Source organism: Leptodactylus fuscus, chromosome 6, assembly GCF_031893055.1.
Source record: "Leptodactylus fuscus isolate aLepFus1 chromosome 6, aLepFus1.hap2, whole genome shotgun sequence".
NCBI lineage: Eukaryota > Metazoa > Chordata > Amphibia > Anura > Leptodactylidae > Leptodactylus > Leptodactylus fuscus.
The window spans coordinates 80,874,844-80,901,699 of record NC_134270.1 but is presented as its reverse complement, the minus strand read 5'-3'; the positions used below and the strand labels follow the sequence as shown (position 1 = coordinate 80,901,699).

The 26,856-nt window shown below is 42.7% G+C and overlaps 1 protein-coding gene across 1 annotated transcript; it reads left to right on the top strand.

Moving 5' to 3' along the window:
• Positions 1-310: 310 nt before the first annotated feature.
• Positions 311-26,198, top strand: LOC142210841 (neuronal pentraxin-2-like). Its single transcript, XM_075280298.1, has 5 exons — positions 311-1,413; positions 16,738-16,903; positions 23,307-23,554; positions 24,793-24,972; positions 25,737-26,198. The coding sequence occupies exons 1-5, from the start codon at positions 529-531 to the stop codon at positions 25,944-25,946; spliced, it is 1,689 nt and encodes a 562-aa protein (XP_075136399.1). The 5' UTR covers positions 311-528; the 3' UTR covers positions 25,947-26,198.
• Positions 26,199-26,856: the final 658 nt, after the last annotated feature.

Below are 26,856 nucleotides of genomic sequence, written 5' to 3'. Positions count from 1 at the left end.
TGATAACATTTAGGGAATAACTCTATACTTATATTTCAAGAACAACTCAATATCTATAATGCAAAAAAGAGATGAAATACTGTATATTGGATCGCCGTAGGTGTTGGATTTATTCCGTCTAAAAGTGATTCCAGGGCACAAATAGTTTATCAGGCCATCATCTCCTTAAAGTTCTCCTGAGTTAATAGCTTTGTTTAAAGTAAGTCAAGTAAGTCTTTGATCTGCTGCGGTTGCATGTAGGACACCTAGAATGGAGGTGGGTCTTCCCAGGGATTTAAGGCTATTAGCTTTCTACCTAATGCCATTTGCAGACCAGGTTGCTAGAGCATGAGAGGAATGGAATAACAACAGAAGAGGATTTGATCATTACAGAAGGAGGTGACATTAGAAATGCAGCAAATCAGATTTTAAAATCCTTTGAATGTCATTTGTCAACTAAGAAGGACAATTGCAGCATTGGAAGACAGAGAGGCAGTCAAAAGGGACTAAATTTACACCTTCTTCACACTGATATAGTCCACAGATAAAATGAAGCTTTTCTCACTTTTTGTTCTGCTTTATGCTTTCTTGGAAAAATTTTGCATGGGAGAATATTCACTTCCAAAATTTGTTTGCACCCCAATGCCTTTAGATATGGATTGCCAGCCAAACATGCAGCGTCATAGTGCGGCTGGTGGAGGGCACTGGGTGGGCATGCAAGAAGAAGCAAAGGAAACCATTCTACATCTCCGTGAAACAGTTGTTCACCAGAAGGAAACTATCCTAGATCAGAGAGAAACGATCAGAGAGCTAACTGTGAAACTTAGCCGTTGTGAAGGATACCCTCATAGTAGGGGACATGAAGAGGGCTATAGTCATTCTCCTGAACATGGACAAGAGAGAGAACATGGGCACGAGGAAGGTTTTGGACATGAGAGTGCACATGGCCATGAAAGCACACATGGGCATGAAAATGGACATGGACATGAAAGAGAACATGGTCACAAAAGGGAACATGGTCATGAGTGGGAAGAGGGGCATGAAAGAGAGCATGGGCATGAAAGAGAGCATGGCCATGAATGGGAGCATGGCCATGAGAGAGAACATGGACACAAAAGAGAACATGGACATGACTGGGAAGAGAGGCATGAACGAGACTATGGCCATGAACGGGAGCATGGACATGAGCGAGAACATGGCCATGACAGAGAATATCCTCATGGTTATGAAGATTTACATGGACATGCCAGAGATCATGAATACCATCACCTCACCCACCGTGAATATCGGGAACAGCCAGCACATGACTCACATTATCGCAAACCAAGTGCTCCACCAAACACAATGGAAGACCCCCCTGAGGTGACTTCGCCTAGTTCTCCACAAATGGAAAGAATGCTGGAATCACTGAAGGACAGACTGGAACATTTGCAGGTATCCATATTCACATTTTTCTTGTATATTTTTAAATCTAAGGCGTGATTCCTGAAACTCTTTAGTGTATAGCTCTAAGGCCTTCTTGTTCTATTCAGTATTTAGCATCAGTATTTGTGCAGGTTCCACTCCTAGCTTTGTTTGATGCTAAACAATGACCAATAAAACAGCCAAGTAAAAGGTACGTTTTTTCTTAGGTTTTTTTTTTTTTTTTTCTAAGAATGTTGTGCACAGATGTTACTTGTTTAAAAGTCTTTAGTAAAGTCTTAATATATCTACATACATACAGTACAGATTTTGTCTTTAGATGTGGTGTGTTTGGAGTTTGTGGCATTTTTTTTTTTTCAACAAACAGCATAGTATGGAATGGTTTGGAGCTTTTTCCCATTGACAAATTGCCAAAAAGGCATGTTATAGGATAAAGAAGAAAATAGAAAAGTAAAATAGAAAAAGAAAATATAATACTTTTGTTATTATGATAATAAATGTCTAAAATATAATTATCACAAGGTATACGCATGTACAGGAATCGCACATACAGTTTTTGAGGGTCAAAGGTACAAGAATACAAAAGGAAGAAAAATTATAAAGAAACGATCATTAGATCAACTTCTGGCTTTGTCACACAAAAAATCTACATCAAAAACTGCACTATATGCTGTGTAAGTGACTCCAGACAAAGGAAAAATGGCAGTGTACATTTTTTGAGCCAAAGACAGAAGTCGATGTGGTTAAAACTAGGGTTAATTTTGATTAAAAATACATATTAGAAAGAAATTGATAAGCTGTAAGTGCGATGTGCATGGATTTCTGCAAATTCTGTTTAGATATATGGGTCATTGCAAATATTTCTTTCTTTTTTTTTCTTTTAAATGTAGATTGTGAGCCCCACATAGAGATCCCAATGTACATTTTTCCCTATCAGTATGTCTTTTTTGGAATATGGGACGGAAATCCATGCAAACACGGGGAGAACATACAAACTCCTTGCAGATGGTTTTTTGCCATTGGTGGGATTTGAACACCAGGACTCCAGTGCTGCAAGGCTGCAGTGCTAACCACTGAGCCACCATGTGGCCCCCCATTGCAAATATTTCTGCATTAAATGACTGCGTGTGAAATATGAACTAATGCTACCTTTCCAGTTCTGATAAGAGTTTTTTTATGTTTTGGCATCTGACTAACTTTTATAATACAAGAATGCATAAATAATTTAATATGCATGGGATAAAGTACACACAGGATGAGATCACAAACCCTTTAACACATGGTATGTCAGTTCTGTGCTTATCTCTGAGTATATTCACATCTATACCTGAATAGGTTGTGAGATGTCATACTTGAGCCTGAGGAAGGCCGATTTAGGCTGAAAATGTTTACGCTTACACCATACATTGTGTGTTTTCCACCTTTAATTAAACGCACCTTGAATCAGACTACTCAGTCTCAGTGGGATCCTTCTTGACGAAAAAATTATTGAAGGGAGGGATACTTGTGCTGCCTCGAAATACAGGAAATAAAAATTTTGGTGAGTTAAATTTTCATTTTCCTGGTCATCCTCAGCCACACAATACAAATGGGACTTTTTAATTGGGAGGGTTAGAAGGCGCCAACTCAAGCACTCTCTTTCCAAATGATGCCTCCTCTGTTGTCAATGCATCAATCATATAATGCTTGATGAAAGTTGAGATGGAAGATCATGTGGCTGCTCTACAAATTTGTTCAAGAAGAATGTGGCCTGCTTCAGCCCAAGATGTAGACGTGGCACAGGTTGAGTGAGTCTTGATCTGAAGAGGGGATTGTCATCCCAATAGTTGATGAAATTTTCCTGGGAGATAAATCCTGTCTCCATGTCTGTTACCTATGAGAGAAAAGAAAAATACACTATGTCCTTCTCTCTGTGTCCTGTTTACGCCTTATGTCGGATTGGTTAATTGTTGAATTATTTGACTACTGCTTAACCTGTCTCTATGTGGTTGTACCTAGGGAACCATAACCCATTTGTATTGTGCTGCCAAGGATGACCAGGAAATAGGAGATATTATATATGTATCCATTCGCTATGTAGTGTGCTATATAAGGGTTTTTTATAAGTACACCCCGTATATAGTGAATATCATTCAGAGGCAGTTTTCTTGTGGTGGTGAAGCATTAATACATTTAGGTATCATCGCCTTATATAATCTCCCTCTTTGATGACAGATTGTCATCTTATTCACCACTTATGTTATTAATGTCTATCAGTTTTTAGTGGACTCTAAGGCCCCATTCACAGGGAGGAAAATGGTGAGGAATTTGGTGTGGAATTTCAGCGCTGAAAAAAAAAGCCTCCCATTGGTATGTGGGCAAAAATTAAAAGCAGCATCGTAACAGCAGCAATAGTGCTCTTACTTAACCCCTTTCCGACATGTGCTGTAATAGTACGGCGCATGTCGGGTGTGTAACTATGGCGACCGCCATAGCCGCCGGGTGTCTACTGCTTTAAGCAGTAGACAATCGGCTCTAATGCCTCCGATTGGTCCACGGACCGATCGGAGGCATTAGCCCCTCCGGCGCCATGGTCAAAGGCGCCGGAGGCGCCATTGTCCTGGTGGCGCATGGGCAACGCCATTTTGCCGGTGATCGCCGGCTCCTGGAGCATGCTCCAGGGCCGATGTCACATTGGCATGACAGCCGGGAGCCTTTACAAGGCTCCCAGGCTTGTCTGCAAATTCTTTCTTTTGCAGGCTGGTCTATGTAGCCTGCAAAAGAAAGGATGATTTTTTGCAATGCATTGCAATGCATTAGCATTATAATGCATTGCATTAGTGATCAGACCCCCTGGGGTTCAACACCCCTAGGGGGTCTAATAAATGCAAAAAATATACACATATAAAAGTAGTTAAAAACTGTGAAACACATACATGTTAGGTATCCCCGTGTCCGAAATCGCCCGCTCTACAAATATATAAAAATATTTTCCCTGTTTGATAAACGCTGTAGCGGGAAAAATAGTCAAAAGTGCCAAACCGCCGTTTTTTCACTGTTTTGATTCTGATAAAATTTTTAATAAAAAGTGATCAAAGCCATAACATTTCCAAAAAAATGATAGAACTAAAAAGTACACCCAGCCACGCAAAAAAGACGCCCTATGCATTCTCGTACACTGACGTATAAAAAAGTTACGGCTGTCGGAATATGGCGACTTTTAGAAAAAAAATTTTTTAACACAGTTTTGGATTTTTTTAAGGGGTCAAAATGTAAATAAAACCATATAAATTTGGTATCCCTGGAACCATACTGAAACACAGAATACAGGGGACATGTCATTTTGGCTGCACAGTGAACGCCGTAAAACCAAAGCCCGTAAGAAAGTCGCAGAAATGCATTTTTTCTTCAAATCCACCCCATTCTGAATTTTTTTCCAGCTTCCCAGTACATTATATAGAATAATTAATGGTGGCATCATGAAGAAAAATTTGTCCCGCAAAAACTAAGACCTCATATGGCTCTGGGAGCGGAGAAATAAAAAAGTTATGGGGTTTAGAAGGAGGGGAGTCAAAAACAAAAAACAAAAATCAAAAAATGCCATCGGCGGGAAAGGGTTAAGGAAGAACCCACTCTTCTTAAATAGAATGATTAACTACATTCTTCATGTAATAAGCAACAGTACTCCCAAATCTGCTAAGTATTATCTATGAAGGATGAAAGAACAATCATAGGCATTGTAGCAATGGTAGAAGCATTCCCACTGAGAAACCAATGGCAGAGCAGTATGCATGTGATATCTCACAGTGTGGCGCACCAACGGAAAGAGTACCGGTAGTGCCATACAAAACAAACATAGTTACATAGTAATAATTCCACTTAATAATGTTGAATAAAGACTCAGGTCTGTTCTATTCAACCTATATCCCTATAGCACTGATCCTTATGAAGGTGAAAACCCCGACAAAAGCAGAAGCCCATTACATTATATTAGGGGGAAATTTCCTTCCCAACTCCAAATGTGTCAGAATAATCCCTGTACCCTTTTATCTCTAAAAATCTTCTTTCTATTATTTATGGGTAGACTAATTATAACCCACATTTCATTTTTCATCAGATAACCTTTTTTAAGTGCTGATATGTCATCTACCATTGCTATGTCTTGAGGTAGGGTATTCCATAGTTTTTTAGTTTTTACACTAGTTTTTCACATTGACTAGTTTAACTGTAAAGAACGTCTTCCTATATATTTGCCTAAATCACCTTTCCTCCACTCGTATAAATTGCCCACAGTGCTTTGTACATTTCTTGAACAGAATAAATCCTTTGTTCTCTCTTTGTACTGACCACATATATATTGTACATGTAAATCAGATCACCTCTAAGGCGTCTGTTTTCAACGCTGAACAAGCCTCATTTTTATAGCCTTGTCATAATAAGGGGAACCATATCATTTAGTAATCTCGTTACCTGCCTTTGAAACCTCTTTAACTTGCCTACATCCTTTTTACAATATGGACCCCAAAATTTAATTCCATATTGTAGGCTGTAACACTGTATTTGTATAGGTATCAAATGATGACTTTCACAGTGTAGGACTCCAGCTGAAGGATCAGTGGCACAGGTTAAACAAATGTGACTCGTCTTGTTACAGAAGATCTGGATAATCATTGAATGGATCATGTCAAAGAGTACATTTTTATTTGTACATAATTTTTTTTTTATAGATTACCTTTAACCTACCAGGGAAGCTAGAACAGTGTCTGGGATTTCCTAGAAAATAAGGCCACAAAAACACACCCACACTGGGGCTAACAAAGACAAAGGAAAGTCCCTGTTCTTAAGTACTATATGTGACCCTTGTTCTAAAATTCTAGGAATGAAATAAGCTGTCCTCTAAGTCTATTCAACTCTCTTCAGAGATCCAAAAATACCATCAATATAAGTAAAAATTGTAAACGGGTAATTTTAGAGTTTTTAGTAAAAATTATAGTTTAGGCTTTTCATCGCAGTTAATGGCCAGTAAATATGTTTCTGATTTGGGTGAAATAATAATATCAGTCAGTTATTATTTCTGCTCAGAACAGTTTCACCAGGGTGTAGTTGGTTTTACCAGTAGTATCCATCAGGTTATGTTATTAAATTATAAACCTTGGTATAGCAAGCACTATAAATACAATGTCAGGAAAGGCAGACAATTCCTAAGAGAAGAAGCTCTCTGATTTAGTTCATTCAGTGTCTGGACCAAGAACTTCATTGAGTCCCACTCATTTTCTGAGCCCACTCACTGACTCAGTCTCACTGGTAGGGTGCATTCACACTAAGTATACGCTGAGCTGATTCTGAACGTAAAGCACGTTCAGAATCAGCGCATACAAAGCAGATCCCATTCATTTCAATGGGAGCATTTCAATTGAAATGAATGGGATCTGCTTTGTACGCGCTGATTCTGAACGTGTTTTAATGTTCAGAATCAGTCAGCGTATACTCAGTGTGAATGCACCCTTAGAAAGATTTTTCCCTCTACGTGAAAAAAAAAAACTACTGGCAAATTCTGAAATATATTCAATCATTTATGAATCTCTTTCTGGGAAGCTGAATTACAATAAGAACTGCTATGACATTCCCAACTAGGGTAGTTCTTCAGCTTTCCTATTCATATAGGGTTATTTCATACATCTGAATAGATTTTCTGAAGTCATTGCATGAATTTTTACAAACCTCATTTAGACAGAACTGTCATAAAAATTGTTATAACAACTCGGCCACTCTGGAGCATTGTCCAGAACTACAGAAAAATGGATTAAAACCTTATCTTTACTAGTGCATCAAAATCATCCAAGAGAGAGAAAACAATATCTAATAAAAGGTATGTGTTTACCATTAGCCCTTCTTCATGCAACATTGAAGGACCAAAATGGTGTAGAGAGTAAAAAGGCCTAAAATATAACTTTTAATAGTAGCAATTAAAATACCAATGAACTCCCCCCCCCCCCCTCCAAAAAAAATTTAAACTCAACCTTAGAGAGTCTATGAAACGTGCTCACCATTCACGCTTATTTGTCGGGAGTTTATTATATTCCACATGAGGCTTTCTAACTGCTTACTAGGTTCTACTACCCAATGCCCCTCAGAGTGTACTATATAATAACCTGGAGGTAATTGATTTGCAGATACAGAACCTCAAGATTAATAGGCTGATAGCTGAAACACAACAGGGACAGGAGACTTAGGGCTAGTTCACACATGGGCAAAGGGGCGGATTTTGACAGCGGATTTTGCTTCAAAATCCGCCCCTTACAATGGTGGTCTATGCAGACCGCCGGGCTTCTTTTTTCCGCTAGCGGCGGGCTGCTGCTAGCAGAGAAAAGAAGCGACATGCCCTTTCTTCAGGCAGAAGCCGCGGCGCGTTGAACCGCGGCTTCCGCCTAGCGGCAGCACCCTTCTGTGTCAGGCTCATTCATTTGAGCCGACATAGGAGGGGAAAGCTGCGACCACGATGGTCGCGGCAGGCGGGTTTTGACCAGAGAGAGACGTGTCAAAACCCGCGCGGACGGTTCACATGTGAACTGACCCTTATTATCTTGCCTACACATCCCCTGGTATCCAGGAGCTTACACACTGCCTAATGCACTTGAGAGGCACAACAAGGTTCTTACATGCCTTCACCTCAGTAGCTAAGATACTAGTGCAATATGAGAGCCGCTGCCTCAAGTACACAGAACAACAGACTTCAAACTTACACCTTGTTAGGCGTAATCTATAACTAAGACAGTGTGTTGTTACAAAAGTAAGCTATCTTGATCTCTTTGATAGCATAGTGGGTTCCTCAGGAGACTGCCTATCTATGAAAAATCACTGCCCTGCTGGTGGGCATCATCCAAGGGAGAGAGTTTAGGACCTGTGTACCATCAGGCCTTCTTCATGCGACAGTGCCATTTTTAACGGGTCTAACATCAGGTGAAACGTCTGTGTCAGTCCATTGAAGAGGCTTATTTACATGACAGTGAATAACGGCAATATGTTGGTTGTTTTCCAAATGACCATCATACAGCCATTTTAAAACCCATGAATGTTCATGGCTCTGTCTATGTCTATCTAGACCAGGGGTCTCAAACTCAACTCAGCATGTGGGCCGCAGAGCAAGATCCCAGCCAGTCGGCGGGCCGCACCGCGGCAAATTTAGCTCCACCCACTTTTATGTTGACTCCGCCCATTCATTTTTCATGTGCCCCCACACTGTATAATCCTCCTACAGTCACCCGTAAACTATATGTCCCCCCTCCATCTTTCCCCCAGTTACATATACACCCTTCATCTGCCCCCAGATTCATGTCCCCCCATCTCTGCCCTCAGATTCATGTCCCCCCATCTCTGCCCCAGATTCATGTCCCCCCATCTCTGCCCTCAGATTCATGTCCCCCCATCTCTGCCCCCAGATTCATGTCCCCCCATCTCTGCCCCCAGATTCATGTCCCTCCATTTCTGCCCCCAGTTTCATGTCCCCCCCATCTCTGCCCCCAGATTCATGTCCCCCCATCTCTGCCCCCAGATTCATGTCCCTCCATTTCTGCCCCCAGTTTCATGTCCCCCCATCTCTGCCCCCAGTTTCATGTCCCCCCCATCTCTGCCCCCAGATTCATGTCCCTCCATTTCTGCCCCAGTGTCATGCCGTTCTCCCCCCTCCCTTCGTCTGCCCCCAGTGTCATGAGCCCCTTCATTCCACCTCAATGTTTAAAGAGGACCTTCCACCATTTTGCCCACAGGCAGTTCTATATACTGCCGGAAAGCTGACAGTGCGCTGAGTTCAGCACACTGTCGGCTTTCCCGATGTGGGCCCAGTGTGAAGAGCTTACGGTCCGGTACCGTAGCTCTTCTATGGTCAGAAGAGCGTCTCTGACACTCAGTCAGAGACGTCCTTCTTCACAGCACAGCCAATCGCGCTGTGCTGTGAGAGCCGGGAGGAATGCCCCCTCCCTCTGCTCGCAGTACTCGTCCATAGACGAGCATTATCAGGGAGGGAGGGGGCGTTCCTCCTGGCTCTCACAGCACAGCGCGATTGGCTGTGCTGTGAAGAAGGACGTCTCTGACTGAGTGTCAGAGACGCTCTTCTGACCATAGAAGAGCTACGGTACCGGACCGTAAGCTCTTCACACTGGGCCCACATCGGGAAAGCCAACAGTTTGCTGAACTCAGCGCACTGTCAGCTTTCCAGCAGTATATAAAACTGCCTGTGGGCAAAATGGTGAAACGTCCGGATTCAACTTGGATCCGGCGTCCCTAGGCTTGTGCCGCGAGTTTGAGACCCCTGATCTAGACCAAAATAGATAGGCAATAATGAGGTGATGGACAGTTATACAAGTCCAAATATCATCAAATATATTATTCATTGTGTCCTTACTAAGAAACTATGTATGTAAATAACCAATGCTCCTCCCTGAGGCTTTGGTCTGTACACCATGGCAAAGAGCAATGGAGTTACTTGAAAATTTTGGGCATCAGTGTAAAATCTGTAAAGTAACCCCCTTTCCCATATTGTATACCATTTATTTCCCTAACTCTGAGGAGTAGTTGTACAATTTACTGATACAATGTTCCAGTGATTTAAGTGGTATGACCCTAGAATTGTATTGTACAGAGCCTGAATTTTTAAACCTGAAAGTATTTATAAAAACTTAATTAAGTCTTACTTATCAGTCTGAATAAACTATGAGAATGTACTGCTCATAAAGCTCCACATACTAACTTTATCACTTAAAGGGGTTTTCTCATCTCAGGATTTCAGATGCCTTATTATCTCCTCTCCCCTCAATTTCCTGGTTTGGAACGCCCCCTCCCTCTGCTCACAGTGCTCATCCATAGACAAGTATTATCAGGAGGGGAGGAGGCGTTTCTCCCCGCTCACACTGTACGGCGCGATAGGCGCTGCTGTGAAGAAGGATGTTCCTGACAGACTGTCAGGAACGCCCTTCTGACTGTGAAGGGCACCGATAGCTCTTCACCTGGGGCACAGATCAGCAAAGCCGACAGTGCGTTGAATTCAATGCACTGTAGGCTTTCCAGCAATATATAGAACTGACTGTGCCCAAACCCATGAAAGGTCCTCTTTTAGAAGCCTATGTAGCCCTTATCAGTGCTAAAATAATAGAAAGCTATATGTAGAAAGAGGAAGAGAAGAGAATATAAGCACTGCGTTATTATTCTGACCTATAGCAAGACTCTAACCTCTGTTCTTCAGAATTTTAAGGTGCAATATAGAAAAGTGATATCAAAGCATTCAACAATAAATAAAAATAATTTTATTTTTATAAACACAGAATATTGAAATGACAATTCTATTAGGGCATGAGAAGCGTGGGTAAACACTATGGTTAGGTAACTGAAAAAATTGCATTACTGATTTTTTGTCCTGGAGTTGTCCAGGATTTAGAGCAATCTCTGAGGTGTAAAAGAGAAAAAGGGCTCACTCATCAGTCCCCAGCACTCTAATGTCTGTGCCACATTCTCTTTCCATTGTAGTAAATTATTATTAATCATAAGCTACGATCTTGATTTGGCTAGCTCTAAAGGGAAGGTGGATACACTCTATGAATTAAATCAAATAAATTTGCAGGTATACATCTTGATTAACAACAATGATCCACTATATCCCTACAGAGAGTAAGATGCATTTATGCCTATATGAACAGTCTAGAAAGAGTGCCAATAAACATGATAAATAGAGATGAGCGAACAGTGTTCTATCGAACACATGTTCGATCGGATATCAGGGTGTTCGCCATGTTCGAATCGAATCGAACACCACGTGGTAAAGTGCGCCAAAATTCGATTCCCCTCCCACCTTCCCTGGCGCCTTTTTTGCACCAATAACAGCGCAGGGGAGGTGGGACAGGAACTACGACACTGGGGGCATTGAAAAAAATTGGAAAAAGTCATTGGCTGCCGAAATCAGGTGACCTCCATTTTAGACGAATAGTGGATTTCAAATCCGGGTCATATGAGAATGTGAACTTTGTGACTATGAGACAGGGATAGCTGTACAGGCAGGGATAGCTAGGGATAACCTTTATTTAGGGGGGAATGTTATTAAAAATAACTTTTTGGGGCTCTATCGGGTGTGTAATTGTGATTTTTGTGAGATAAACTTTTTCCCATAGGGATGCATTGGCCAGCGCTGATTGGCCGAATTCCGTACTCTGGCCAATCAGTGCTGGCCAATGCATTCTATTAGCTTGATGAAGCAGAGTGTGCACAAGGGTTCAAGCGCACCCTCGGCTCTGATGTAGCAGAGCCGAGGCTGCACAAGGGTTCAAGCGCACCCTCGGCTCTGATGTAGGAGAGCCGAGGGTGCACTTGAACCCTTGTGCACCCTCAGCTCTGCTACATCAGAGCCGAGGGTGCGCTTGAACCCTTGTGCACACTCTGCTTCATCAAGCTAATAGAATGCATTGGCCAGCGCTGATTGGCCAATGTATTCTATTAGCCTGATGAAGTAGAGCTGAATGTGTGTGCTAAGCACACACATTCAGCTCTACTTCATCGGGCTAATAGAATGCATTGGCCAGCGCTGATTGGCCAGAGTACGGAACTCGACCAATCAGCGCTGGCTCTGCTGGAGGAGGCGGAGTCTAAGATCGCTCCACACCAGTCTCCATTCAGGTCCGACCTTAGACTCCGCCTCCTCCAGCAGAGCCAGCGCTGATTGGCCGAATTCCGTACTCTGGCCAATCAGCACTGGCTAATGCATTGTATTGGCTTGATGAAGCAGTGCTGAATGTGTGTGCTTAGCACACACATTCAGCTCTACTTCATCGGGCTAATAGAATGCATTGGCCAGCGCTGATTGGCCGAATTCCGTACTCTGGCCAATCAGCACTGGCTAATGCATTGTATTGGCTTGATGAAGCAGTGCTGAATGTGTGTGCTTAGCACACACATTCAGCTCTACTTCATCGGGCTAATAGAATGCATTGGCCAATCAGCGCTGGCCAATGCATTCTATTAGCGTGAACTGAGTTTGCACAGGGGTTCTAGTGCACCCTCGGCTCTGCTACATCAGATTGCTACATCTGATGTAGCAGTGCCGAGTGTGCATCAGATGTGTAGTTGAGCAAAACTGACTCAGCACTGCTAAGTCTGCATTCGCATAGGAATGCATTGGCCAGCCTTCGGCCAATCAGCGCTGGCTCTGCCGGAGGAGGCGGAGTCTAAGGTCGGACCTGAATGGAGACTGGTGTGGAGCGATCTTAGACTCCGCCTCCTCCAGCAGAGCCAGCGCTGATTGGCCGAATTCCGTACTCTGGCCAATCAGCACTGGCTAATGCATTGTATTGGCTTGATGAAGCAGTGCTGAATGTGTGTGCTTAGCACACACATTCAGCTCTACTTCATCGGGCTAATAGAATGCATTGGCCAATCAGCGCTGGCCAATGCATTCTATTAGCGTGAACTGAGTTTGCACAGGGGTTCTAGTGCACCCTCGGCTCTGCTACATCAGATTGCTACATCTGATGTAGCAGTGCCGAGTGTGCATCAGATGTGTAGTTGAGCAAAACTGACTCAGCACTGCTAAGTCTGCATTCGCATAGGAATGCATTGGCCAGCCTTCGGCCAATCAGCGCTGGCTCTGCCGGAGGAGGCGGAGTCTAAGGTCGGACCTGAATGGAGACTGGTGTGGAGCGATCTTAGACTCCGCCTCCTCCAGCAGAGCCAGCGCTGATTGGTCGAGTTCCGTACTCTGGCCAATCAGCACTGGCCAATGCATTTCTATGGGGAAAAGTTAGCTTGCGAAAATCGCAAACTGACAGGGATTTCCATGAAATAAAGTGACTTTTATGCCCCCAGACATGCTTCCCCTGCTGTCCCAGTGTCATTCCAGGGTGTTGGTATCATTTCCTGGGGTGTCATAGTGGACTTGGTGACCCTCCAGACACGAATTTGGGTTTCCCCCTTAACGAGTTTATGTTCCCCATAGACTATAATGGGGTTCGAAACCCATTCGAACACTCGAACAGTGAGCGGCTGTTCGAATCGAATTTCGAACCTCGAACATTTTAGTGTTCGCTCATCTCTAATGATAAACTCTTCTATTTGGATGGTCTAGCTATACTGATTCGCTGCTGTGATTGTTCCTCCCCATCCAGTAGCCCTTATTACTGCCCGCACATACTTTATTACCAAGGGCAATGTGCTGCCAATAATCTGCATGTTTTATAACTTATAAAGAATCTCATCATGCTCACCTATTGCTGGTTGGTCATCGGCACAATCAGCCAGGACAATTAACAGTAACGAGTTTCCTAAGAGCACTTGCTCCTTATTATTTCCCTGATGGCTGGGCTGTATAAATGGCCCTTAATATGGGTGTGAGACTATAGGAAGCTTTTTATCTTGTGAAGAATCTGTAACTATCAAACTTTACTACCAGTGCACTAAATACCATCATTATAGAAGATTATATCAGAATTCCAAGCAATTTTCTTCTCAGTGAAAATCTAATATAGTATAAAATAATATAGGTTTAAACTATTAAAAAATATATTTTAAACCATCCACAACAGAAATTGGAAAAAAATAACATTTTAGTCAACAAAATTAATATTTAGAATAAAAAATCCCATTAATACTACAGTCTTCAAAGGGGAAAGACATGACTCCTGCCAAGCTGGAGGGAATACTAGTGGACCAGAACTGAAATACCTTGAAAAAGATGTCCAGGGTTCCAGGACAAATATGTGCAATAGAGATGAGCGAGTACTGTTCGGATCAGCCGATCCGAACAGCACGCACGCATTGAAATGAATAGCTGCACCTGGTACTTCCGCTTTGACGCCGGCCGCTTAACCCCCCGCGTGCTGGCTACGTCCATTCATTTCAATGCGTGCGTGCTGTTCGGATCGGCTGATCCGAACAGTACTCGCTCATCTCTAATGTGCAATAGAAATATAATTATCTCACATAACAACATGTTTGCAGATCTCTTTTGTCAAAGCAAAATTCTGAGTATTTAGTGCCTGGCAATGTTGTAATTTTATAATATCTGCATTCTTGTATTATATGCAGGGCCGCCGATAGGCCAATACTACTGCTACTGGCGTCAGGGGCCCGGCCAAATTTAAAAATGGGGGGGCCCGGGCCCCCTGGCGCCGGCAGCAGTCATTGTATGTCCTGTTTGTTTCAACTCAGATCTGCGTCCAGAGGACGCAGATCTGAGTTGAACACATATGTGGCTGAAGCAAGGAGCTGACACAGGTCAGTTCCTTGCTTCGCCGCTGCGCGCCTCTCTCGCTGACACATATGCGGCTGAAGCGAGGAGCTGACCTGTGTCAGCTCCTCGCTTCGCCGCTGCGGCCTCTCTCGCTGACACATATGCGGCTGAAGCGAGGAGCTGACCTGTGGTCAGCTCCTCGCTTCAGCCGCATATGTGTCAGCGTCAGCGAGAGAGGCGGAAAGGCGAAGCGAGGAGCTGACACAGGTCAGCTCGCTTCAGCCGCTGAAGCGAGGAGCTGACCTGTGTCAGCTCCTCACTTCGCCGCTGCCGCCGGCTACCCGGCAGTGTAGACGCGATGTGATGACGTCACATCGCGTCTACAACTGTGCGCCAGTAAGAGAGAGAGGCGAGCAGAGAGCAGCGGGGGAACGAGGAAAAGGTAAGTGTAATGTGGATTATGTGGAACGTGAAATTGGGGGCAGATGAAGGAGAGGACGGCATGACACTGGGGACAGAGATGGAGGGACATGAATCTGAGGGCAGAGATGGAGGGGACATGAATCTGGGGGCAGAGATGGAGGGGACATGAATCTGGGGGCAGAGATGGGGGACATGAATCTGGGGGCAGAGATGTGGGGACATGAATCTGTGGGCAGAAATGGAGGGGACATGGATCTGGGGGCAGAGATGGAGGGGACATGAATCTGGGGGCAAAGATGGAGGGACATGAATCTGGGGGCAGAGATGGAGGGGACATGAATCTGGGGGCAGAGATGTGGGGACATGAATCTGTGGGCAGAAATGGAGGGGACATGGATCTGGGGGCAGAGATGGAGGGGACATGAATCTGGGAGCAGAGATGGGGGACATGAATCTGGGGGCAGAGATGGGGGGACATGAATCTGGGGGCAGAGATGGGGGGACATGAATCTGGGGGCAGAGATGGAGGGGACATGAATCTGGGGGCAGATGAAGGGTGTATATGAAGCTGGGGGAGAGACGGAGGGGGGACATATAATTTACGGGTGACTGTAGGAGGAGTAGACAGTGTGCGGGCACATGAAAAATTAATGAGTGGGCGGAGTCAACATAACAGTGGGTGGGGCTAAATTTCCCGCAGCGCGCAAAGCGCGCCGCACATTTTATCCCTCTTTTGGTTCTTCAAAAGTTGGGAGGTATGAGTACAGGGGGCAATGGAAAGATGTTAGAGGGTGGACGGGGGGGCATTGTTGGGACATCGGGTGTGCGGCACTGCGGAGAGGGAACTGGGGCAATAATATATAATATATAAGTTTTTAGCTGGAGAATAATAATGATGTAGGCTATGTTACTAGCATAGCAGCCTGTTTGGGGGTGGGACTTTCACTTTAAAGGAGTATTCACGTTGCGTTTTTGGCCTCCCTTGCCGGGATACATTGGTAACCAGTCACAATCAGCTCCCCACTCCCCTGCACAGAGAACTGCAGGCCCCCCTTTTTTTTAATGGCCAGTTCTTCGTGCAGGGATAAGTTGACATCTGATTTTGACTGGTTACCAACGTATCCCGGCAAGGGAGGCCAAAAACGCAATGTGAAAAAGCCCTGAGGATTTATTAGGAGGGCTCTTATAGATGGTGTTGGCTCTCTATAGGCGCTGTCACACGTAGCAGATTTTACCTGCAAATAGAATCTGATTAAGCCTTGTAATGCTGCTAAATAAAGGGAAATGTAATACAGAATTGGTGTGTCGCAAAATAAAGTCGTTTTAAGATGGCGGAGGGGGGGGGGGGGCAGACACTTAGGCTGTATGGGGCCCCAAAATTCCTGATGGCGGCCCTGATTATATGTTCTGTAGTAGTGTTGAGACCCTTAGAGGGAATGTGTAAAGTCCTAAAATCCTGCAGAATTATAATGATAGATATCTTTATATAGATAATTTAGGGGCCACCATTCACAATAGGTGACGGTCACAGATGGTCTTTTGAAATTCAGTCCAATTGCAATGAATGTGACTGCAGTGAGAATGGGAGGGAAGATTTTGCTTACCAGTCCTTCTGTAAGGACAACTGATATGTACATTGACCATTAATTTCATATGGTAGCAATTCTGAGGAATACAAGAAGAATACAAAATAAATAAGTGGCTGTGCTCTGTGGTTTTTTTGACAGAGAAATAGAAACTCCACTCTCTTTTCAACATCTTTAAGAGACAACCTCCAGAAGAAGATTAGTATCTTGGAACACCAGCTCCATGAAAAACATAACACATCAGAGCACAATGATAAGGACCATGACCAGACTCACGAAGAACATGGAAGGCACAAGATGGAAAAAGGTAAGCCTTACCAAAATTAATTATATAATGAATTACTGTTTATGACAACTACAATTAAATTCAGAAACTTTAAAGGTCATAAGTGGGTAGTGAATACACAGATGCTTATGGCATATCTGCCTGGGATCTGTTTTACGATTGGCCAATTAAGGCTAGACACATAATGGACAGTCCTATAGCAATTCTATGTTGGGTGTGTATAAGGGGCTTTGAGTGACAGGCTCTGACAATTTTTGGGGGCAGAGTTTGGTTCAACATAAGGACAACATAGTGCTGTATGGATCACTGCCAATATCTGAGCAGTCATGCTGGCGGTTATCTAGCCCCTGATGAATCATTCCTGTGAGGAAACGCGTAGGACAATTTTGGGTTTATGTCCATATACCTTTTTTATGTAGTGTAGTGTTTGTAACCTTGCTGCTCTCTGGCTTATTTTTGTGCTTTTGTGGATAGGTAGTCTCTTCCCCTTAGCCCTGTTGGTGTGGCATTAGACCAGTAGCCTCAGGGCGGGGGCTGATACACCTATCCTTTTTTGTATATTTATAGCTCAAACACTCTATAATAATAAGCCAGCACAGCACTAGTTCTTACTATATATTGTGGTCAAGGGAGTTGAGTCAGATGGCTGAATAGGGAAAGTTTTTTTCCATCACATGTTTCATGCAGTCTGCCACTTGACACATATTATCAACCGAAAAGAAAAATATGGTGGGAATGACACAAAAAGTGGGAACAAATATAGACATATATAAAACATATAAAACATAAATTTTATTAAATAACAAAGATTAAAATAGGCATAAATGAGATGCAAGCACACCACAAACAATGTCAGACAATAGCGCAGATGTGTATAGAAAATATCAAAAGCTCTATATTCATGGTGAGAAGATTATTATTATTATTATTATTATTATTATTATTATTGTTTATTTATATAGCACCATTAATTCCATGGCGCTTTACATTTGGGGGTTACATACAGTACACAAAATATACAAGTTGATATAATACTAACAGTGACCGACTGGCACAGTGGGGTAGAGGGCCCTGCCCGCAAGGACTTACAATCTATGAGGGAAGGGGGGTAGAAACAGAAGGAGAGGGGGGAGACAGTTCAGATGGTGGTGTGGTGATAGTGTTTTTGGAGGTTGTAGGCCTTCCTGAATAGGTGAGTCTTCAGGGACTTCTTGAATCCTGTGATAGTGGGGCTCAGTCTTATGTGTCTTGGTAAGGAGGTCCAGAGTATGGGGGATGCACGGGAGAAATCTTGGAGGTGGTTGTGTGAGGAGGTTGTGTGTTATTCTTTGGTGTAGTGACATATTTACTATGGGCTAACATAATCTGCACTAAGGGTTAGCATGTTTGCAGAAGGTAACCCTTAGTTGTCTCCCCACCCTATTGTGCATGGTTGTGAATGGTTCGTACTATATGTGTTTCTCCACTTGACACACAATAGTAATCATCATATATTGCTATAAACACATATTCAATAGTACCATTATGACTGCTAACTGCTAGCGGATTGGCATGTGTTTTTATGAAGGTACATGCCCTGATTTTTTAATTGATCTTCTCAATCAAAGTGTTTGTCAGTGTCTTTGAGTTGGGAATTTTTTCCGCCTGTGAATTTATTATATTTGGGGACTCCTAAATTTGTAGGTTCTGGGAATTGTACATTTCAATCACGGTGCATAAGACCCCTAGCCATAAGGCAACCTCTATATCGTGGGTTCCTACTCTACAGGGTGTGGCGCTGCATAGTGACCACCACCACTCAAGCACAGTACCCAGAGGAGGAACAATACAGCAGCCCTGCTGCAAGGCTAAGTCTCCAGGCTTTGGATCAGATCACCACACAGGCACTGTACTACAACAATGATGGCCACAATCAGGGTCAGACTGGCCCGCCGGGGTACCGGGGAATCCCCCGGTAGGCCCCAGCCTGGACTGACAGTGCTCATTTCGTCAATGCAGAAGCACTGGTCAGGGGCCCGATCGGGATGTCAGGGGCTGGTTCAGGCCCCTGTCCAATGCATTTGCATTGATAAACTGCGCACTGCTAGTGGCAGGGGCCCGATCGGTAAGCTCGGGGCCCCAGGCTGCCGGCAGTGCTGTAATTACTAAAGATGCCCGGCTGCCAGTTTCCCAGGGCCCCGACACTTACACAGAGGGGCCTCCTGCCGATGCTATACTTTCCCTATTAATATAAGGAAAGTATACATCGGACTCCGGAGCACACCAGGGGCTGCAGCTGTCCCTGCAATCTTTAGAAGCGATCTCTCTGCAGCCCGGACTTCCTTCCCCTCCCCCTCTCAGCAGTGAGTCATCGCTTACATCGGCCCGTGTGGGGACAGAGGAGTCTGCTGCTGCAATGATCCACAAATGTGAGTATATTTTTTCCTTTTTTTTAGTAAAATGTAATGTTTAATATGTATATGTGTACATTTGTTTAACCATTAAGTCCTATCATGGTGTCTATCATACACCACTACCATACACATATCATTATGATAGACACCATGATAGTACTTAAGGGTTAAAGTATGTGTCTTGTATACTGTGTGAGGACTATATGTTTGTATACAGGTATGTGTGTGTATATACAGTATGCTATAATAATAATGTGTGAGTGTATGTATATATGTGAGTATATATAGTATATATGGTATATGAATGTATATAAATGTGTATATGCTATGCTAATTATATAATATATATATATATATGTGTGTGTGTGTGTGTGTGTGTGTGTGTGTGTGTGTGTGTGTGTGTGTGTGTGTATATATATGAATGTATATGTATGAGTGTGTAGTGTTGGAGTATAGGTATAATGGAAACAGAAAGTCCTCAGAGCAAACCTCTGTGGAGTTTCTGAAAAAAGCGCTGCAGGAAAAACTGATGTGTTGCCGCCGGGGGTTTTCCTGCAGTGCTTTTTGGCTGTCGGATGCTGTGTTAGGTCTTATCCTTGTAGTGTGATGTACAGTATATTGAGATGTTACAGAGGACCTTTCACCTCCTGGGGCACATGCGGTTTTATATACCGCTAGAAAGCCGACAGTGTGCTGAATTCAGTGCAGCTTTCCTGTTCTGTGCCCCCGGTGAAGAGCTATCGGTCCCGGTACTGTAACTCTTCACTGTCAGAAGGGCATTTCTGACAGTCAGTCAGGAACGTTCTTCTTCCCAGCAGCACCTATTACACTGTACTGTGAGATCAGAAGCGTTCCTCACCGCTCAGCGTCATCACTAGGCGGTAAGCAAAGCCCCCTCACACAGTACAGCGCAATAGACGCTACTGTGAGGAAGGGTGTTACTGATTGACTGACATAAACGCCTTTCTAACAGTGTATTAATCCACATGTGCCCCAAATGGTGAAAGGTCCTCTATAAGGATTAGGCACAACAGTGAGACGCAGTGGTTTTCATTGAGCTTTTGTCCCCAGCACCCCGTTATCCTCCTGCCTGTGTCTGTTCTGTCTCATGGCCTTATTTCTGGAAATCCTGTATCTAATTGGTTTCAGTGGTCCCATGAGGTGCAGGACTCCCAGCAAGGAGGTGCCGGCACGAGACTAAATGGACACTGGCGGCGGACAATGGAGCAATGGGGACAGGTGAAGGCGCTTTTTATTTATTTTTTTATTTTACACCTCCCGCCAGGCACATGGGTTGCTCCAATTCCTGGACAAATCTTTAAAGGATTTATCCATCTTTATAATGTTGATGGTCTGTCCTTAGGATAGGCCATCAGTATTACATCTGTGATGATACAACATCCAGGACCTCTGCAGATCAGCTCTTCCAGGACAGCCTGGCTACAGGTAATGGTAACATTTCTAGGAGCCATGCTGATCACTTTCCATACAGAGTGTAGCAGTAGGTTTAGGTAGTATGTTGTTGCACATTGTATGGCGGGTGAGCAGCATGGCTCCCGAGATGGTATTACCTTTAGCTGCCCTGTCTCGGTATCGCTGGTCTGCAGGTTCCTGGTGGTGGGCCCCTAGAAACAATTCCACTGATGGGCCCTAGACACCCCAGTCCGACCCTGGCCACAATGCAGCATGTGTGGACAGGAAATCTGTTTCTCCATTCATTCAGATGAATATCAAAACTCTTAACTCTTATTATTTATTTCTGTTGCTTATACAGCATCAACATACATATTCCATAGCACTTTACAAATATTGTCATCACTTCCAGTCCCCACTAGGGCTCACAATCTAAATTTCCTATTAGCACATCTTTAGAGTGTGGGCAAAAACCGAAGTACCTGTAGGAAACCCACCCAAACCAGGGGAAAATATATGAACTACATGCAGCTGTTTGGTCATATTCAAACCCAGGACCACAGTCCAATATGAGAATTAGCTAGTTGGGAAGGAATTGTTCCCCTAATGTGGCAACTGACATCTGCCTCATATAGATAGATCTATAGGTTTGACTTGATGGCTTGTGTGCAGTGGTGTAACTAGGAATGGGGGGGCCCCAAACCGACGCCGAAGACCTCGATTGACCCCCACCTCCGCACTCTATTATGTCCCTTAGTAAGCCCTGCACACAGTATTATGTCCATTAGTGGCCCCTGCATACAGTATTATGTCCCTTAGTGGCCCCTGTAAACAGTATTATCCCCAATAGTGGCCCCTGCACACAGTATTATCCCCCATAGTGGCCCATGCACACAGTATTATCCCCCATAGTGGCCCCTACACACAGTATTATCCCCAATAGTGGTCCCTACACACAGTATTATCCCCCATAGTGTCCCCTACACACAGTATTATCCCCCATAGTGTCCCCTGCACATACAGTATTAACCCCAATAGTGTCCCCTGCAAACAGTATTATCCCCAATAGTGGCCCCTGCACACAGTATTATCCCCCATAGTGGCCCCTGCACACACAGTATTATCCCCAATAGTGGCCCCTGCACACAGTATTAACCCTAATAGTGTCCCCTGCACACAGTATTATCCCCAATAGTGGCCCCTGCACACAGTATTAACCCAATAGTGTCCCCTGCACACAGTATTATGTCCCATAGTGGCCCCTGCACACAGTATTATCCCCAATAGTGACCCCTGCACACAGTATTAACCCCAATAGTGTCCCCTGCACACAGTATTATGTCCCACTGTGGACACCCATAAACAATTATTATACTCTGGGGTCTTTTCAGACCCCAGATTATAATAATCAGAGACCCGGGGGAATAAAAACTTTAAAAAATAGAAACAGTTGCTTACCTGTTCCCCGGCTCCTAGGCTGTCGGCCGCCACTCTTGTCCTGCTTTAATGACGTCGGACGTCACATGACCCGGGAAGCAGGCCCGGGTCATGTGACGTCAGACATGAATGACGGAGGCCTGGCAGGATCGTGGAGAGGTAAGTAACAGTGTTTGTTATGCTCCCTTACCTCTCCCGGTCCGCTGATCTTTATACTCGGGGGCCTGCAAAGATAGTGATAGTGTTTGTGGGGCCCACGGTGTCACTTGCCTATCCCAGCCCAGCCAGGATCAGCAAGTGAATAGGGCCCGTAACAGACTATTTAAAATAAAACAAAAAAAACGCAGCCCGAGCCCTGTGGCAGCCGCCTCCGCTGCCTCTATGGTAGTTACGCCACTGCTTGTGTGTTTATCCCACCTTTATCAGCTATGTTACCATGCACCTTTTTACCAGATACAAAATCCCAGATGTTTGGGGAAAAAAACATGTTCCTTCAATGTGGTGTGTTCTACATTTACAGAATAATATAAGGGATTACCTAAACAATATACCCCTATATGTTTATGCATTTTATCACAATTGTAAGAAAGCAATATTTTTCCCATTTGTACCTGATCATTTATATTAAAGCCTTCACAAAATGGCGCCCACCAACTCCACATATCTACAATACATAATTATGGGATATGATAGGATGTTCTTAGCAGACGGCCGTGGGGTCGCAACTGACTGTGATTGAACAGTCAGCAGCTTTTCCGCAATGTGGGGCCTCAGCTTAAATCACATTTTTACACACAAACAATCATGTCCTGAGGCACTACATGAATTATGTTAATATCTATCTATAAAGGATTCTATCAGAAGGTCACATTGTAAACTATTAGGACTTCTCAGCAGGAATCAGCATATACAGTACCAAGCTTATTTGCTCCCAAACACACTTTTCACTTCTTTGTTACTAAATATCATAATATATATATATATATATATATATATATATATATATATATATATATATATATATCTGAGACTTCTCGTATGCTCTTAATCATTAACCATATAATAAGTTTTAGACGTGCTTAACAAATACTCAATAAGAACTTTACTGAATCCAATGTTTGATTATGATATTTACTTAAGGGTAAATCCGTATTTCCTCATTTCTTATCTCCTTCCAACAGGACATAAAGCAGACAAGAAGTCTAATGATTTCAGAGTCAGTTTCCCGCTCAGAACAAGTTATATGTATGCCAAGGTCAAAAGGACACTTCACCACGAGATCTTTGCATTCACCATCTGCTTGTGGTTGAAGTCCAATTCATCCCCTGGAGTGGGCACACCTTTCTCATATTCTGTTCCTGGTCAGGCCAATGAAGTGGTGTTGATTGAATGGGGAAGCAACCCCATGGAATTGCTTATTAATGACAAGGTAATTGACCTCTTCCATCTATTAGGTTTAGGCTGTGTTACAGTTTACAATAATTGACATTATTTTCAATGGATGTCGACAAAAAGTATCTTATATGATTCAATCTTACAACTGTATATTTTATTAAAGGGTAGACAGCCACATCACTGTAACTTTTATTTTAATATTGTATTTGTATTTTATGTTTTTAATAATCAGAAAGTAACATTTTTGAATAGCAATACATTTGAAGAACTATGTTTGTATATAGAAATGTGCGTTTTTATTCGGTGCCATATATATTTTCAGTGATGTGGTAAATTGAGGATTATGATGGAAATTTTTATTCTATGAAATCTCTGATTAGGTTTTAAGGGGTTGGAGCCTTTACAGGAGTGATCTTTTGATTTACAAATTGACAGAACCAAGTGGAGCTTAGAAGAATTTTAAAAGGTAGATTTCCCCCTTAAAGGGGCAGGAAAAAATGGACAACCCTCTTAAAGTTTAAATAAGCTGGGGGCAGTGAAAAAAAAAAAAATGCATACTCATTTGTCCCCATTGCTCCAATGACCTCCCATGTCATCAGCTCCTGCAGTGTCTTCTGGTGTTGTGTTGAAGCTGCTGATTGGCAGGGTCACATAACTGCTTAGGCCAAACAGTGAAGAGCCTGAATGTCACTTCCTGTGACATCATGGGTCCTCTTCACGGGGCCTGCCAATTGACACAGGAGAGCAAATGAATTGGGAGGCGCAGGACAACAATGGAGCAACTAGGACAGGTATATATATATATATATATATATATATATATATATATATATATATATATATATATATAATTTTTTTTTTTTTTTTTTTTTTTCACTGCCCCAGCAGATTTAAACTTTATAAATTTAGACTGGACAACTCCTTTAAATTTAAATCGCTTCCCTATTTTAAAAGACAATTCCTTACTGAAAATAGTTTAGGGAATTGCCATTTAAGGGCTTTGGAATATTAAAGAAAGATTCCATGTCTACCAGCTGAACCACTGAGCTGCTGCGGGGTCACTGGAGTCTTTACCTTATATTTAATCCCATACTAAGGGCAATGAAGGCTCATGAGATTTAGGCTGAACATATTCCTCCATTATGATACAATACATAATTTTTTAGTAATTCTATAGTCTTGTAATGCCACCTTTAAAAGTGTACTGGATAAATGATAAATCCTAATTTTTCGAATATCTTGTTCTTCATTTTGTGCACTTTATATCTTCAGGCTGCAACTCTGCCACTATCCATCAATGATGCTAAATGGCACCATGTTTGCGTCACATGGTCCTCCAGAGATGGATTATGGGAGTCATACCTGGATGGTGTAAGACGTGGAAATGGTGAAAACTTGGCACCTTGGCACCCAATAAAACCTGGTGGAATATTTGTATTGGGACAAGAACAGGTAAAAATAAACTTTACTATTTTTGAATATATATTGAATAGTACAGTGAATGAGATATTTTTCAAGTTGAAGAGAGAGTTTCGCTGCTGCAGGTATGTCACAAATAAGATATGGATACTCTCCAGCATTTTATTTTTTACATTATTACATTTATAACATATTCCACTTACTATCCAATACATATGAGTGTCATTGATCATATACTACTGTAAATTACATATATACATGTAAATTAAATCAATATTTGGTGTGACTGCCCTTTGAAGGAGTCCTGGCAGTGATGTGCGGCCCTCACAGAGCCCTGATCTCAACATCTTCAAGTCTTTCTGAGATTACATGAAGAGACAGAAGGATTTTAACAAGTCTACATCTACAGAAGATCTGTGCTTTATTCATGTTTGGCACAATCTTCCTTCAAAAACTGTGTGCAAATGTACATATAAGAGGCATTTGCAGTATATTTCCTTTGCAGTATTTTTCCCTACACATGGCTAAAAACTTTGCTTGGGACTGTACATTAATGGAATAGGTTATAGATTCTCTAAAAGTAACTTCCATACATTTCGGTTTGTCACAATTTTGATGTATACCGTGTATATATCCTATATGCTTATTGCTTATTATTATATGCCCATACCATATTTTTCATCCAGAACACTGTTCTGATGAATTCATACAATGTTATAATCTGTAGTCTGCACAGACAGATTTTGTAGACCTTATTTATATGATGAATGTGACTGAATTTTGTTTTAAACATTTAGGACACCTTGGGAGGAAGATTTGATGCTACACAAGCCTTTGTAGGAGAGATTTCTGACTTTAACATGTGGAGCCACATCTTAACTCCAAGTGAGGTTTACAAGCTGGCAACCTGTGCTGTCCATTCCACTGGTGATGTCATAGAGTGGACAGAGTCATCCATGGAACTCCACGGTGGTGTTACCAAACTCCCTTTCAACTCTTGCCATTGACATGAGGAGTCCCTCCACATGCAGAATGCTCTGATAGGGAGCCCAGTCATGGAAAGGGCTCCTAATACCCCAATGACTTATGCTTTAAATGGAGTAGAAAGCATTGTGTATCATTCTTTTCCACCTGCATTGATATCGTTTTCTTTGACTTTACTTTTTGGTCAAAGTCTATTGTTTTCTTTAGAATAGGGTTTGATATTACTTAGATGTATTGTGCTTTGCTTGCTTAAACAGCTAATATATAAATGTATTTTTCTACTGCTTGTCTTATACTACAAACTTTTAGTTCACACTAAGTCATTATAATACGACTATTAAAATATTTTTTTTAAAAAAAATCCCACAAAATTTACTTAATAAGAACGGTATATTACAACGATGTCATAGAACTGCCTTCAGTAAGAGCAGTCTACACTTTCTTGTCCTGTAAAAAACCGCTGTTCCCGTGGCCCTGAGGGTAGACCACGGTACTTCGTATGTGTTTTGGATTATTCCCTCCTGATGAACCTGATAATACTGGGGGAAACACTTAGAGGATGTAGTAAGGAGAGAGCGGTGACAGAAATGAGACTTATAAATCTTTTAATAGTGGCACGATTGCTAGGGCTAATGGAGCTTAGATTTCAGTAATCAGCTAACTGAGTACTGCGGGGATGAGAAGGAAAGGGTGGCTTGATTGCAATAAGAGTATTGGGCAATTGAGATCCACCAAGGGAGTGAGTGAAGTGTATTGGTGCACTACTGACCAAAAGGACTTACAGTCTTATATGGAGATAATTGCCCCATTACACTTATATATTTGACAAGACACTTACAGGACAGGAAAGTGTAGACTGCTCTTACTGCGGGCAGTTATATGACACCCTGTTGTAATATCCCGCTCTTATAAGGTAAATTTTGTGGGCTTTTT